The 16,207-nt window shown below is 44.9% G+C and overlaps 1 protein-coding gene across 11 annotated transcripts in view; it reads left to right on the forward strand.

The window, feature by feature from the left end:
• The window catches only part of ADGRB3 (adhesion G protein-coupled receptor B3), a 570,173-nt gene that overhangs the window by 539,770 nt on the left and 14,196 nt on the right, over window positions 1-16,207 (forward strand). For 7 of the 11 annotated variants that reach the window (XM_054169593.1, XM_054169581.1, XM_054169617.1 and 4 more), the window contains 3 exons: window positions 2,019-2,662; window positions 2,824-2,937; window positions 16,036-16,071. In XM_054169593.1, the coding sequence (XP_054025568.1) occupies window positions 2,019-2,662; window positions 2,824-2,937; window positions 16,036-16,071 (794 nt within the window). The remainder of the gene's footprint in view (window positions 1-2,018; window positions 2,663-2,823; window positions 2,938-16,035; window positions 16,072-16,207) is intronic. The other 4 variants (XM_054169621.1, XM_054169632.1, XM_054169605.1 and 1 more) reach the window with 3 other exon arrangements.

Genomic DNA, 16,207 nt, shown 5'->3' on the forward strand with positions numbered 1-16,207 from the left:
AATAATTCTTGTCTCCCCATACAGCCAGCAAAGAGCTGGGTGACGCAGAGCAGCCAAATCAGGCTTCTGCCTTGCCTCACCCTGTGCCAAGGGCACCATTTCTCCCTCTTTCTTTCTCTCTTCATTGAAAATTGGAGGTGTCCAGGCAGGATGGCATCCCTCTCTAGCAAAAACTGTCCTAGGGGAATATCACAGAAAGGCTCAGGTTGAAAGGAACCTCAGAGATCATCTCCTCCAACCTCTCCACCATGGGCAGGGACATCTCTCAACTAGACTCAGCTGCTTAAGGCCTCATCCAGCCTGGCCTTGAACACCAATGAGGAGGCATCCACAAACTCCCTGGGCAGAGTATGCCAGAGTCTCACCACCCTCATACTGAAGAACTTTTTCCTTAGCTCCAGTCTAACCCTGCTCTCCCTCAGCTACAAACCATTGCCCCTTGTCCTGTCACTAGGTGCCCTTGCTTAAAGTCCTTCTCCAGCCTTCCTGTAGGATCTTTTCAGGTATTGGAAGGCAGAAGAGTTTTAACAACTCAGTGAACAGGAACATTTAGATGCTCAGAGAAACCTGTTCCTAGTTCTAACCTTATGGGAGGTCATTGCAGTGGATTGACAAAATGATTCTGCCTTTACTGTCTGCTTGACATCTTCCAGGAGGTTGTGTGAGTTAATCTTGGCAGTGCAGATGTCATAGTGTGTTGGAAAACCCTTAATGGAGTTCCACCTGGCAGGTTTTTGCTTTAGCTGTAGGTCACCTAAAAATCTGTGTAAGGCAGAAGGGATAAATGAAGAGGAGTTTTAAATTCCTCTAACTGATGGAGGCTTAGCCAGAGATTTGTGTCACTTAGAGGTGATAGATGAGGAGATGGTGATAAATAAACCAAAACACACACACACAAAACCCAACCCAAGACAAACACCACCCCCCTCTAACCCTCCCCTCCCCAAACCACAAGACAAAAGCAAACCACCAAAAAACCCAAAGCAAAGCAAAAAAAAAAAAACCCAAACAAAACCACAAACCCAAATCAAGCAACAAAAAAAGGCCAAAATATCCCAAAGAAAAAGAAAACCAAAGCAAGCAAAGAAAGCAAATCAAATTAACCTCTAAACAGAACCACACAAAAAAACCCCAAATCAAATAAACAAACAAAAAAGGGACAAAAAAAATCCAAACTAAAACAAACCCAAAGCAAACAAACAACAAAATCAAATTAACCCAGAAACAGAACCACAAAAAAAAACACCAAATCAAGCAAAATCTCATCCCTGGAGGTTTTGAAGGCCAGGCTGGATGTGGCTGTGAGCAACCTGCTGTAGTGTGAGGTGTCCCTGCCCATGGCAGGGGGGTTGGGACTGGATGATCCTTGAGGTCCCTTCCAACCCTGACAATTCTGTGATTCTATAAAAGAGGGGAGGAAAAGTGAATAGAAGAAGGGTTAAGAGGACACAGTCTCAAGCTGCACCAGGGGAGGTTTAGACTGGATGTTAGGAAGAAGTTCTTCCTAGAGAGAGTGATTGCCCATTGGAATGTGCTGCCCAGGGAGGTGGTGGAGTCGCCATCACTGGAGGTGTTTAGGAGGAGACTGGATGGGGTGCTTGGTGCCATGGTTTAGTTGATTAGATTGTGTTGGATGATGGGTTGGACACAATGGTCTTGAAGGTCTCTTCCAACCTGGTCTGGTCTGGTTCTATTCCATTCTTTTCCATTCTATTCCATTCCATTCCTTTCTATTCCATTCCATTCCATTTTACTCTATTCTACTCTATTCTACTCTATTCTATTCCATTCCATTCCATTCCATTCCATTCCATTCCATTCCATTCCATTCTTCCAACCAAGGCCAGGACTTCTAACCAAGGCTCCAAGAGCAACCTGGGCTGGTGGGGGGTTGCCCGTGAGATGGGGGTTGGAACTGGACTATCTCTAAGGTCTCTTCCAAGCCAACCCGTTCAGTGAAGCTCTGTCAGCAGCTCTGTGTTCAGGCTGTGAGATTTTCTGTTCTCTGCCCCCCGCAGTGCTGCATAAAGACATCGGGCCCTGCAGGTCGGCTACCATAACGGGAACGCTGTCCAGGATCTCGCTGAACGACGAAGAGGAGGAGAAGGGCCCCAACCCTGAAGGGATGAGCTACTCCACCTTGCCTGGGAACATCATCTCCAAAGTCATCATCCAGCAGCCCACAGGCCTCCACATGCCCATGAGCATGAGCGAACTGGCCAACCAGTGCTTGAAAAAGGACAACAGCGAGCTGCGCAGGACTGTCTACCTGTGCACCGAGGACAACCTCCGAGGGGCAGACATGGACATGGTCCACCCTCAAGAACGGATGATAGAGAGTGACTACATAGTCATGCCCAGGGGCTCGGTCAACCCCCAGCCAGCACTGAAAGAGGAGGGCAAGATGAACATAGGCATGGAGACGCTGCCTCACGAAAGGCTCTTGCACTACAAAGTTAACCCCGAGTTCAACATGAACCCCTCTGTGATGGACCAGTTTAACATCAATTTAGACCAGCACCTTCCCAACCAGGAGCATATGCAGAGTTTGCCCTTCGAGCCCCGCACGGCGGTGAAGAATTTCATCGCCTCAGAGCTGGACGACACCGCAGGGCTGTCGAGGAGTGAGACTGGGTCCACGATATCCATGAGCTCCCTAGAGGTCAGTGGTGCATGAACGAGTTGCATGCTCTGTGGTGGCTGGTTGGTTCTTCTGATGCTGTGGTGCCTGAGGGGGTGAATCTGTGATGTGTTTTTTTTGCTTCAGTCTGAATTGAACTGTTTGGGATCACACACTGCTGTTCCTATTTCTCTTATTGTCAGAAGTGTTTATACCTAGACAACAAGATTAAAGTTTCAGAACCAGTCTGTATGAAACGCTATAGTTCTGGAGATTTAACATTCCACTCATCTGCAAAGGATTTCGTGACCTACCAGGTAAAGTCCACTGGGAAAGAACCCCAGATGTTGTGTTGCTTATGAGAGACAAAACTTGTGCCTGCCAGATACGAATGAGAATCCTTGCCCCAGCCTGCAAACACCTGCAGCTAAAACCAAATATTTGCCATTTGACTGCTGACAATCATATCTGGCCCAGATATGATAGGTCTGATTCTGCTCCCACTAGTGCAGAGCTTGGATTCTGCTCCCACTAATGGAGAGCTTGGATTCTTCTCAGACTAGTGGAGAGCTTGGGATTCTGCTCCCACTAATGGAGAGTTTGGATTCTGCTCCCACTAATGGAGAGCTTGGATTCTGCTCCCACTAGTGCAGAGCTTGGATTCTGCTCCCATTAGTGCAGAGCTTGGATTCTGCTCAGACTAGTGGAGAGATTGGGATTCTGCTCCCACTAATGGAGAGCTTGGATTCTGCTCCCACTAATGGAGAGCCTGGATTCTGCTCAGACTAGTGCAGAGCTTGGGATTCTGCTCCCACTAATAGAGAGCTTGGATTCTGCTCCCACTAATGGAGAGCTTGGATTCTGCTCCCACTAGTGCAGAGCTTGGATTCTGCTCCCACTAGTGTCAATCTTGGATTCTTCCATCCAGTAGTTCACCAGTGACTGGTTGCTTTCTGCACCTTTCTGCATGTCTGCATGTGTGTGCAGGCATTGGTACAACTGCTGTGTGGAGCGTCCTAGATTGCAGGCAGATGGCAAAAGTGAACTGAAGAGCCTTTGGGAAGGGTTTCAGTTCATTGCTGCAACCTGTCTGTCAGATGTCAAGATTATAAAAGTCAAAGCTATCTGCAAAAGTTCTGCAGACCCAAGTGTCAACTTTTGCCCTTCCTCTTCTCAGCCTTATGCAGAACCACCAGTGAGGTGGACTTGGCTTCCTGCTTGGACCTCCTTAAGAGCTGGAAATGTGCTATGTTAGCATTTGAACTGTTCTGAAACATAGCAGTAGGTGGGAAAGGAGAAAAATGGAAACTATTTATTCTCTGAAAGAATGGTGGGGAGGGGGCAATGTCTAATGTGTGTGTGAAGTTGAATCCATTACCTGTTCATCTGCAGTCTCTGGACCCGTCTGTGTAGGGAAGCTGAGACCTTGCCTGATATTTTTCCCTTGATAGATAGAAGTCTGGAGCTGATCTTTCATAGAACAGGAGATACTTCTGGATAGCAAAATGATCAGGGGGTTGGAGCACCTCTACTGTGAGGCCAGGCTGAGGGAGCTGGGGGTATTCAGCCTTCAGGGAGAGAAGGCTCCGGGGAGACCTAACAGCAGCCTTCCAGTATCTGAAGGGGCTACAAGAAGGCTGCAGAGGAACTGTTTGCAAAGGCCTGCAGGGACAGAACCAGGGACAATGGTTTGAAATGAGAGCAGAGCAGAATGAGATTGGATGTTAGGAACACGTTCTGCACCATGAGGGTGGTGGAACACTGCAACAGGTGGTCCAGGGAGGTGGTTGAGGCCCCATCCCTGGAGATATTCAAGGTGAGGGTTGAGAGGGGGCTCTGAGCAACCTGATCTAGTGGAGGATGTCCCTGCTGACTGCAGGGGGGTTGGACTGGATGACCTTTGGAGGTCCCTTCCAACCCAGCCCATTCTGTGATTTTAAAAGAGAGTTGATGTTTTTGTGTGCATACCAGTGGGAGAGATTGGGCAGAAAAACAGCTTAGTTTCTTCTCAGGAGATGTAAATGGTGAGGAATTGCCCTTGCTGCTTAGGGGGTGTGTGTCTGCGTATCATCACCCATTTTCTGATTGCAGAAGTGTCATTATGGACCCACAAACACCTCTAGCCACACACCCACACAAATGCTGCAGGCCTATTTGTTTGCAGCTGGGCACCCAACAAAATACAATGTATTGACATGTAAACAGCAGCTCTTATCTGGCCGCTCGTTTTATGGCTGATGCTGGTCTTTGTGGCCATAAAACTGAAACCAGCAGCATTAGAGGACACTTTGGAAAAGAGAAACTCTGGGGGCTTTCACATCATAGAATAAGATTCTTTCAGAGCATGATAGAATCATAGAATTGTTGGAGCTGGAAAAGACCTCTAAGACTGAGCCCAAGCATCACCCTGCCCCCACCATGGCCACTAAACCTTTTCATAAAGGTGTCAAGCAATAGGACAAGGGGGAATGATTTGAGGCAGAGCAGGGTTAGACTGGAGCTGAGGAAGAAGTTCTTCGGTAGGAAGGTGGTGAGACTCTGGAATAGTCTGCCCAGGGAGGTTGTATCTCTCTTCCTAGAGGTGTCCAAGGCCAGGCTGGATGAGGCTTTGAGCAGCTGAGTCTAGCTGAGAGGTGTCCCTGCCCAGAGCAGGGAGATCAGAGGAGATGACCTCTGAGGTCCCTTCCAACCTGAGCCATTCTGTAATTCTCTTTGCAGTTTCACATCTTCTTTCTTTATTTTTCTGTCTCAGTTTCTACTCTGAAATCTTTATGTGGAGAAAGACATAAAGCCCTTAGATGGGGAGTTGGTTGTGGGACCAAACTAATAGACTAGACTAGAAGTGGAATAGACTAGAAGTGGAATAGAATGGAATAGACCAGGTTGGAAGAGACCTTCAAGATCATTGTGTCCAACCTATCATCCAACACCATCTAATCAACTAAACCATGGCACCAAGCACCCCATCAAGTCTCCCCCTAATAACCTCCAACTGATGGTGACTCCACCACCTTCCTGGGCAGCCCATTCCAATGGACAATCACTCTCTCTATGAAGACTTTCTTCCTAACATCCAGCCTAAACCTCCCCTCTGTATTCCTTCATGAGAGCTCTAAATGCATTCAAAGAAAGTCAACTGCAGTGCTTGAGCATACCACTGGTGTGGGGACTTTGGGGGAAGAGAAAGTGCTAGAGCTGAGAAACTAAAGGGGTACATTAAAGGCAGTGAGAGTGCAGAGAAAAGGCAAAGGTATGGGTAAAGGGTAGGGAAAAGTAAGAGAAACATGCCTAAAAAAAGGGGGCTGGGGGAGGGTGTTGGAGGTGAGGAAATAAAAATATCAGAGATGGAGAAGCAGCTTAAAATGGAAGTGTTAGGATAAATGAAATAAAAGTGTCAGAGAAGGAGCAAGGTCTAAATTGAAGGGGGGGGGGAAGAAATGAAGGAAAGGCAGGGGGGAAAAAAGGAATAAAACCCAAACCAAGCAACGGAACAAAAAAAGAAACCCAAAACCCTAGGCAAGCAGAAAGGAAATATGCTGTTAAATCAGTCAGTCTTCTTGACAATAAAAGCACTAAAGCACCAGGCAGAACTAAGGCAAAATGGTGTGAAGTCATTTTAGTCATTTTGACTCATGGTATGAGAAGGGGAAGAGAAAGAAGAAACACAGAGGAGAGCAGCAGAGGGATTTCCTCTCTGTCATGTTTCCACACTGCATTTATTCTCAGGCATTCTGTGCCTCAGATTTCTCTCCATCCCATTCCTCCTTTCAGTCTTCCATAAGATGTGGAGACAATTCTTGATAGTTCTGTGGAATGAAGCCTAGCACTCCAACAGCCCTCTCTTTCTTTTCCTTCACTGAGTAGGTCTCAGATTCCTCTGACTTCAATTCTATGAAGAATTCTCTTCTATGAAGAAGAGGAGGCTCCAAGGAGACCTTCTTGTGGCCTTCCAGTATCTGAAGGGGGCTACAAGAAAGCTGGGGAGGGACTGTTTAGGGTGTCAGGGAGTGATAGAACTGGGGGGAATGGAGCAAAACCAGAAATGGGGAGATTCAGATTGGATGTTAAGAAGTTGTCCCCATGAGGGTGGTGAGACACTGGCACAGGTTGCCCAGGGAGGTGGTGGCAGCCTCATCTCTGGAGGTTTTTCAGGCCAGGCTGGAGGTGGCTGTGAGCAACCTGCTGTAGTGTGAGGTGTCCCTGCCCATGGGAGGGAGGTCCCTTCCAACCCTGACAATTCTATGATTCTATCTTCTATCCAGAAACTATTTTTTTATCAGTTATATACACACAAAAAAACCCCTCAAAACATTTAACATCAAAACTCTCATTCCCACATTCCAATTCCACATCTCTGAAGGCCAAAAAACATCCCCCCCAAATTATTTTCCTTTAATTTTGCTCAGGAAAACAAACCAACCAACAAAAAAAAACAAACCCTCCCCAGGTTAGCACCTTGTTATGTCAAATCTAATCTCAGGGTGAATGATGAACTGCTGATGATAAAGCTTTCTATTAATGGAAGCCTGGGTCTAGCCCTCTCTCCAGTGTGGTATCTCTGCTTTCAATTAGGCTTTGCACATTGCTGGAGCTCTTCAGGAGCATCTCATGCAATTAACCAGGCAGGGTTGTAAATGCAGCCTTAGAATAAGGAGGGGGGAAAGGAGGAATTTGGTGTTTTACTGAGGCTGGGAAGGATTTTATTAGTCATTTAGTGAGAGCAGCTCTTTGTCGGTGCCAGAGGATTAGTGCCTGCTGGTGTGTGAAAATTACCCCTCAGCATTCTATTTTTGGCCCTCAGTGGGCAGTTTAAAGTTGCTCTGGTCTTACACACTGGAGCTGGGCCTGCCTACTACAGAGCACAACTGATTTAAAGTCAATTCCTCCTTCAGACCTCTTCTCCCAGAGTTTCAATTTGATTCCTGGCATGAAAAGTAGGGGGTGGGGTAGGTTGGGTTGGGTTAGGGTGGTTGGGGTGTTTTTTTGGCTGTAGAATTGATTTTATTAATTAAGATCAAAGAGCTGTAAAAACCAGAGGTGGGGGTGGGGAGAAATCTTGTCAGGTCAGCTCTTCTATCAAAGAGTTGTAGGAAATAGAGGTGGGAGGGGAAAAAAAAATCTTATCAGGTCATCTCTTCTATCAAAGAGCTGTAGAAAACAGAGGTGGAAAAAAGGCTGACCAGGTCCTCTCTTCTATCAAAGAGCTGTAGAAAACAGAGGTGGAAAAAGCCTTGTCAGGTTATCTTACCTGTCTAAAGAGCTGTAGAAATCAGAGATGGGAAAACATCTTCTCAGGTTGTCTTATCTGCCAAAGAGTTGTAGGACAAGGGGCAATGGATATAAAGTACAGCACAGCAGTTTCCACCTCAACATGAGGAGGCACTTCTTTATTGTGAGGCTCCAGAGCACTGGAACAGGCTGCCCAGATTGGTTGCAGTCTCTCCTTTGGAGGCTTTCAAGCCCTGTCTGGATGTGTTCCTGGGTGACTGTGCTGGATTCTATGGTCCTGCTCTGGCAGAGGGGGGTAGACTGAAAGATCTTTAGTGATCTCTTCCAAGCCCTAACACCCTGTGAGCCTGTGATCAGAGACAGAAGAGTGTTGTCAGGTCATAATTTCTATCAAAGAGTTGTAGAAATCCAGATGGAAAATGTCTTGCCAGGTCATCTCTTCTGGCAAAGAGCTGTAGAATTCAGAGATGGGAAAAAGAAACCTTCTCAGCTTATCTGTCAAAGAGTTGTAGGACAAGAGGCAATGGATATAAATTACAGCACAGGAAGTTCCACCTCAACAGGAACTTTGCTGTAAGGGTCACAGGGCACTGGCACAGGCTGCCCAGAGAGGTTGTGGAGTCTCCTTCTCTGGAGGCTTTCCAGCCCTGCCTGGATGTGTTCCTGAGTGACTGTGCTGGATTCTGTGGTCCCGCTCTGGCAGAGTGGGTGGACTGGAAGATCTCCAGAGGTCTCTTCCAACCCCCTAACATCCTGTGAGCCTGTGATCTTGTGATCACAGATAGACAAATTTTGTCAGGTCATCATTTCTATCAAAGAGTTGTAGAAATCCAGGATGGGAAATAGTCTGCCAGGTCATCTGTCTTATAAGAGAGCAGTAGAAATCAGAGATGGGAAAATGTTGTCAGGTCCTCTCTTCTAGCAAAGAGCTGTAGGAAAAAAAAAAAGAGATGGGAAAAGCCTTGTCAGGTCATCTGGTCTATGAAAGAGCAGTAGAAATCAGAAATGGAAAAAAATCTTGCCAGGTTATCTTATCTGTCAGAGTTGTAGAAAACAGAGATGGGGAAAAAAATCTTGTCAGGTTATTTTATCTGTCAAAGAGTTGTAGAAATCAGAGATGCAAAAAGCCTTGTCAGGTCATCTCTTCTATCAGAGAGTTGTAGAAATCCAGATGGAAAATATCTTGCCAGGTCATCTCTTCTATGAAAGTTGTAGAAATCAGAGGTGGGAAGAAAATCTTGTCAGGTTATCTTACCTGTCAAAGAGTTGTAGAAATCAGAGATGGGGAAAGCCTTGTCAGGTCATCTCTTCTAGCAAAGAGTTGTAGAAAACAGATGGGAAAACCTTGCCAGGTCATTGCTTCTTTCAAAGATTGAGAGAAATCAGAGACTGAAAAAAGGAAAGATCTTATCCAGGTTCTCTCTTCCCTCAAAGAGCTGAAGAAGTCCAGATGGAAAAGTTTTGTCAGGGCATCTCTTCTGTCAAAGAGTTGTAATACTCTGACAGAAAAGCTGACCCAGCAAGAATTTTTCCATCTCTGAGCTGGAGAAAACAGAGATCGAAAATATCTTGCCAGGTCATCTCTTCTATCAAAGAGCTGTAGAAATCAGAGGTGGGAAGAAAATCTTGTCAGGATATCTTATCTGTCAAAGAGTTGTAGAAATCAGAGGTGGGAAAAGCCTTGTCAGGTTTTTCTCTTCTAGCAAAGAGTTAGAGAAATCAGAGATGGGAAAATGTTGTCAGGTCATCTCTTCTATCAAAGAGCTGTAGCAATCCAGATGGAAAATATCTTGCCAGGTCATCTCTTCTATGAAAGACCTGTAGAAATCAGAGGTGGAAAAGGACATCTTGTCAGGTTATCTCATCTGTCAAAGAGTTGTAGAAATCCAGATGGAAAATATCTTGCCAGGTTCTCTCTTCCCTCAAAGAGCTGAAGAAGTCAGATGGAAAACTTTAGTCAGGTCATCTCTTCTGTCAAAGAGTTGTAATACTCAGAGCCGGAAAAATCCTTGCTGGGTCATCTTTTGTGTCAGAGAGTTGTAGGAAACAGAGGTGGTGGTGGGGGGAAATCTTATCAGCTCATCTTTTCTAGCAAAGATTTGTAGAAAACAGAGATGGAAAAAGCCTTGCAAGGTCATCTCCTCTAGCAAAGAGTTGTAGAAAACCAATGGAAAATATCTTGCCAGGTCATCTCTTCCATCAAAAAGCTGTAGAAATCAGAGATGGGGGGGTGGGGGGAGAGGAAAACATTGTCAGGTCATCTTTTCTACCAAAGGGATGTAGAAATCAGAGGTGGGAAAATTGTGTCAGGTCATCTCTTCTATCAAAGAGTTAGAGAAATCCAGATGGAAAATATTTTGCCAGGTCATCTCTTGTATGAAAGTTGTAGAAATCAGAGGTGGAAAAACAAATCTTGTCAGGTCATTTTATCTGTCAAAGAGTTGTAGAAATCAGAGATGGGAAAAGCCTTGTCAGGTCATCTCTTCCATCAAAGAGTTAGAGAAATCAGAGATGGAAAAACTCTTGCCAGGTCATCTCTCCTACCAAAGACTTGTAGAAATCCAGATGGAAAATATCTTGTCAGGTCATCTCTTCTATCAAAGAGCTGTAGAAATCAGAGGTGGAAAAAAATTGCCAGGTCATCTATTCCATCAAAGAGTTGTAGAAATCAAAGATGGACTAAAACTCTTGCCAGGTCATCTCTTCTATCAGAGTTAGAGAAACCAGAAATGGAAAAACTCTTGCCAGGAGTTAGAGAAATTAGGGATAGAAGAACTCTTGCCAGGTCATCTCTTCTATCAATGCAAGAACATTTTCTAGAGGACGTTTCTCTAATACATAGTGAAACTTCACTTTCAAGAGCAGAGTGAAGGGCTTCTATCACTTCCCTTAGCAGATGATTTCATACCTACATAAACTTCCTGGCAACATCTCTGAAATGTCTTGGATATGGTGGTTTTTTCCCCCTATATTTTCTGAATTCAGGTTTTTCTCAGACCAGCTTTGTTTATCAGCATCCTATCAGTGCTCCTCAGAACATCTTTCTTGATCAGCATCTCCCAGTGCTCCTCAGAACACTGCTTCTTCCAGAATCAATGTGTAAACAAGCTGCATCATCACTCTTTGATCCTCTCCCCTTTATCCAGTGGTAGTGACTCTTTAAAAGTGCTTTTTGCTGCTCTCTCATCTGAAATCTCCCCAGTTTACAGGCATGGTTTGGCTTCTATCACTTCAGGGCACAGATGCAGCTCTTTGTAGCTGCTCAGCAAGGGCTAGTCACATCCCTGCCTGCTCAAACAAAAGCTTGACCTTCTTTTTTGTTTCCCCCACTTGTAGTATTTGTAATTGTGTATGCAGTGCAGTTCACTCCTCCCCCACAGACCTCAGCTTTATTCAGTATTCTCCCAGCTAACTCCCCGACGCTAAATAATTGCATCTGCCTACAACTTGTTAGGCAATCCCTTTATTAGTTACCTTTGCAGGTCTCCAGCATTTAGCTTCAGCTTGAAAAACAGAACAAAACAAAACAAACAAATGACTGACGAGTGGAGAGGGAACAATTCTGCATGTTTTCCTGCCATCTACAAACCAGGAGCACCGCAGGAAATAGCAGAGGGAGAAACAACAGGGTTGTCGTTGTCATGCTGTGCAGGTTGAGATGGTGGAATTCAACACCTCAGCACATTTTGGGTATGGAAATTAGGAGTCATTATAAAACATGATTAGGCTAATAGAGTAACGTTTAAAAGGGTTAGCAACCTCAACAGAGTAAGCTTCTTGCAAGGGAAAGTTCAGCCTGGAGAAGAGAAGGCTCCAGGGAGACCTTAGAGCAGATTTCCAGTACCTGAAGGGGGCTACAGGAAAACTGGGGAGGGACTTTTTACAAGGGTTTGGAGTGATAGGATGAGGAGGAATGGAATGAAGCTTGAGGGGGGCAGATTTAGACTGGAGATTAGGAAGATATTCTTTAAAGTGAGGTGAGTCTCCCCCACTAGTCTGCTCTGGTGAGACGCCACCTGGAGCACTGTGTCCAGTTCTGGAACCTCTGTTACAGGAAGGATCTGGAGGTGCTGGAAGGTGTCCAGAGAAGGGCCACGAGGATGAGCAGAGGGCTGGAGCTGCTATGCTATGAGGACAGACTGAAGGAGTTGGGGTTGTTCAGTCTGGAGAGGAGAAGGCTCCCAGGAGACCTAATTGTGCCCTTCCAGTATCTGAAGGGGGCTCCAAGAAAGCTGGGGAGGGACTTTTGAGTGTCAGGGAATGGTAGGACTGGGGGGATGGAACAAAACTAGATTGGACATCAGATTGGATGTTAGGAAGAAGTTCTTCCCCATGAGAGTGGTGAGACACTGGCACAGGTTGCCCAGGGAGGTGGTGGAAGCCTCATGCCTGGAGGTTTTGAAGGCCAGGCTGGAGGTGGCTGTGAGCAACCTGCTGTAGTGTGAGGTGTCCCTGCCTGTGGCAGGTGTGTTGCAAGTACATCTTTGAGATCCTTTCCACCCAAGCCATTTTATGAATCTATGCATCTCTGAACAGTGATAGAGCAGTCTGAGTGCAAAACATAATGCCAGGAAGATTTTTTACTGTGGTCAAGCAGAACTAAGGCAAAATACAAATACTGCAGTCTTATGAATCATAGTATCTAGAGAACTATACATTTCTTCCCTTAAACTTCCCCTTTTTTTTTCCACTTAGGGTTCTGAGATGATTCATTGATACCAGGTTCATTACTGATTTGTAGCTTAAAAATAGCTTTTTCCATGCAGTCATCAAAGCCATTCCTGCAAACTTTTGCACCACTGCATTTCTTCTTTTGTGACCACTGAGCCTTTGTGGTGGTTGCTGTGCTCCAATTGCACCTAAAAAACCCCAGATTATTCCTCATCCAAAAAATACAGAGATTGCTTCAGGTGCTGATTCACTGTGGAATGCTGAAGGTCTGTGTCAATGGGACACTGGTACCTTGGTCCTCTTAGTCTGAATAAGAAAACAAAGCTGCTTTAACAATTTTGAACAGAATCATAAAAGGGTCTGGGTTGGAAGGAACTTCCACAGCACATCCATTCCAACCCCTGTGCAGTCAGCAGGGACATCTTCCACTTGATCAGGTTGCCCAGAGCCCTGAATATCACCTTGAATATCTCGAGGGATGAGACCCCAACTGCTTTCCCAGGCAACCTGTTGCAGTGTTCCACCACAGCCTGGAGAAGAGGAGGCTCAGGGGAGACTTTATTGCTGTCTACAACTCCCTGAAGGGAGGTTGTAGCCAGGTGGGGCTCGGTCTCTTCTCCCAGGCAATCCGTGACAGGAGAGGACACAGTCTCAAGCTGTGCCAGGGGAGGTTCAGGCTGGATGTTAGGAAGAAATTCTTCCCAGAAAGAGAGACTGGCCATTGGAGTGTGCTGCCCAGGGAGGTGGTGGAGTCACCATCCCTGGATGTGTTTAGGAAGAGACTGGATGAGGAACTTGGTGCCATGGTTTAGCTGATTAGATGGTGTTGGGTGATAGGTTGGACTCGATGATCTCGAAGGTCTTTTCCAACCTGGTTAAGTCTGTATTCTGTACTCATGGTGCAGAACTTGTTCCTAACATCCAATCTAAATAAGTTCTGCTCTCATTTCAAACCATTGTCCCCCGTCCTGTCACTGCAGGCCTTTGTAAACAGTCTCTGTGCAGCCTTCTTGTAGCCCCCTTCAGGTACTGGCAGGCTACTATTAGGTCTCCCCAGAGCCTTCACTTTTCCAGGGCTTAATATCCTTAGATATTTCTTACCTCCAAGGCCTTTGTTATTTCCACATTTTCACCACCATTATTTTTGCAGAATTGTTGACTTGAGTTTTAAAGGCTCTCTTGGAAATGTGCTAGGTTCAATCAGGCTTTGCTGATTAAAGAGAGCTTCTCCAAAGCTTGTCAGTGTGGGTTGGTTTAATTGTATTAGAGAGAGGGTTCCTCCGTGCTGCCTTCCAGCTCTTTAAGCATCACAGTGTGTTGACAGTGCTGCAGTGATCTTCCTAATATTGTTGTGGATTGAAGCATCAACATTTTACTCCAAAACCAGACAACATGTCACCAAGTGGTACAATCAAGGCCTCAAGAGCCCAAACATTCTCTGCTTCCTACAACTTGTCAAATCATTCCTTTCGATTGCAAGGAAGCAGAAGCAGCCTCCCCAAAACCTTGCGAGTTTGTTGAAGCAAATCAAAATCAAAGCCTAACTGAAGTCAGGAGCAATCTTCATCTGGATTCAGTGGGTTTGGGTTGGATCTCACTGCAGAAACGAGGTGCAGTCTGGGAAGGTTCATTCACCATGACTGAAAGTCATTGTAACCTACCACGAGAATGGGGGACAAGTTCTAGCAGCAAGCCTTTTGTTTTTTCATTTTCCTGGGGTACTTTTCCTTTCCTTTAATTCCTCTTTCCCAAAGGAGAAAGAATCTTTTCTTTCCATTCCCATGTTCTTTACCCTCTTTTATTTCCCATTCCCCCCACTCCCCCCCACAGCTCCTCGGTTTCCACATCTCTATTGCAAACCATCTGAATTTCCAACTCTAGGATAAAGAGAAAGAAGAAGATCTTTTAAATCTCTTCTTTACAATATCTCTGCTTCTTTCTGCTTCTGATTCGCCTTTTCAAATCGCTTTCTTTTACAGTATGCCCAAAATATATTCCCTGCTAAACGATCTGTGGTGTGTCTGAGCAAATCACATTTCTGCTGCATGGTATCCAACCAGTAAATCATTCCTGCCTTCTCTCAGATGCTTTGGATCAGATTTGCCATGAGCGTACAAAAAACAAAACCCCCATCGCTTTCTCCATCCAGCTTGTCATGGCAAACAAACAAGCTGAAGCTGTGGGAAGTGTAGCTGGCTTTGGCTTGGTTTGGTTATCATCTTTTTCTGCCATCCAAACCCCAATGGAGTTGTACCAATGTAAGCCCTGAACGTAGGGAAGAAGCAAATTCTGGATACCTATTGGAAACAAACAAAAAAAAAGAAAATAAAAGAAATCTAAATCCTGGATATTTACAGAGGGCTGTGTTCAAAAGGAAATAACAAACAGGATCAATTTGATGACAATTTGCAAGTGCCACAGGAATAAACCTGATTGGCTAGCTACCAACAGATCCAGCTGCATGCAAGTGACATGCACAGGATGCAGCCTGCTGCTTGATTTCCAGAGGAGCTTAAGATGACCTTGGGCCGATAATGAACCTGTATGCAGAAAGTCATGCATTGAGCTTAAATCATCCAGATCAAACAACCAAAGAACCCAAAAACTTAGCATTTCTCTGAGAGGTGATCATTTTTATGCCGTCCAAACCCCAATGGAGTTGTACCGATGTCAGCCCTGAATGTAGGGAAGAAGCAATGTCTGGATACCTATAAAAAAGAGTTCTAAATCCTGGATATTTATAGAGGGCTGTAGTTAAAAAGGAAATAACAAATAGGATCAATAAGATGACAGTTTGCAAGTGCCACAGAAATTAATCCCGATTGGCTAGCTACCAACAGGTCCAGCTGCATGCAAGTGACATGCACAGGATGCAGCCTGCTGCCTGATTTCCAGAGGAACTTAAGCTGACCTTGGGCCAATAATGAACCTGTATGCAAACAGTCATGCATTGAGCCTAAATCATCCAGGTCAAACTGAACAAAAGAACCCAAAAACTCAGCATTTATCTGATAATTTATCATTTTTATGCCATCCAAACCCCAATGGAGTTGTACCAATGTAAGCCCTGAATGTAGGGAAGAAGCAATGTCTGGATACCTACAAAAAAAAAAGAGTTCTAAATCCTGGGTATTTATAGAGGGCTGTGTTAAAAAGTAAATAACAAACAGGATCAATATGATGATAGTTTGCAAATGCCACAGGAATAAACCTGATTGGATGGCTACCAGTAGATCCAGCTGCATGCAAGTGACATGCACAGGATGCAGCCTGCTGCCTGATTTCCAGAGGAACTTAAGCTGACCTTGGGCTGACAATGAACCTCTATGCACCGAGCTTAAATCATTCAGGTCGAACTGAACAACAGCCAAAGAAATTAAATCACTTAGCCTTTATCTGATAGGAAAAACAAGAATTGTGATTTAGATATGAAGATGATTTGGTTAATACAACCTCTTTTTTTTTTTTTTTCCCCCTCCCCCTTCCTTATTTTCTTTCTGTTCACTGCTTAATAGAGAAGAAAATCACGTTATTCGGACCTTGACTTTGAAGTAAGTTTTACTCAATTCTTCCTGATTGTTTGTTGATTTTTTTTTTTTGGTGGGTCTTTTTTTTTTTTCCTTAAAGAAACAAACCAAAACCAAAACAAAACCAAAAACCAAGGTAAAGTGTTCACTTTAACAGCCT

This window comes from Dryobates pubescens, chromosome 2, assembly GCF_014839835.1.
Source record: "Dryobates pubescens isolate bDryPub1 chromosome 2, bDryPub1.pri, whole genome shotgun sequence".
NCBI lineage: Eukaryota > Metazoa > Chordata > Aves > Piciformes > Picidae > Dryobates > Dryobates pubescens.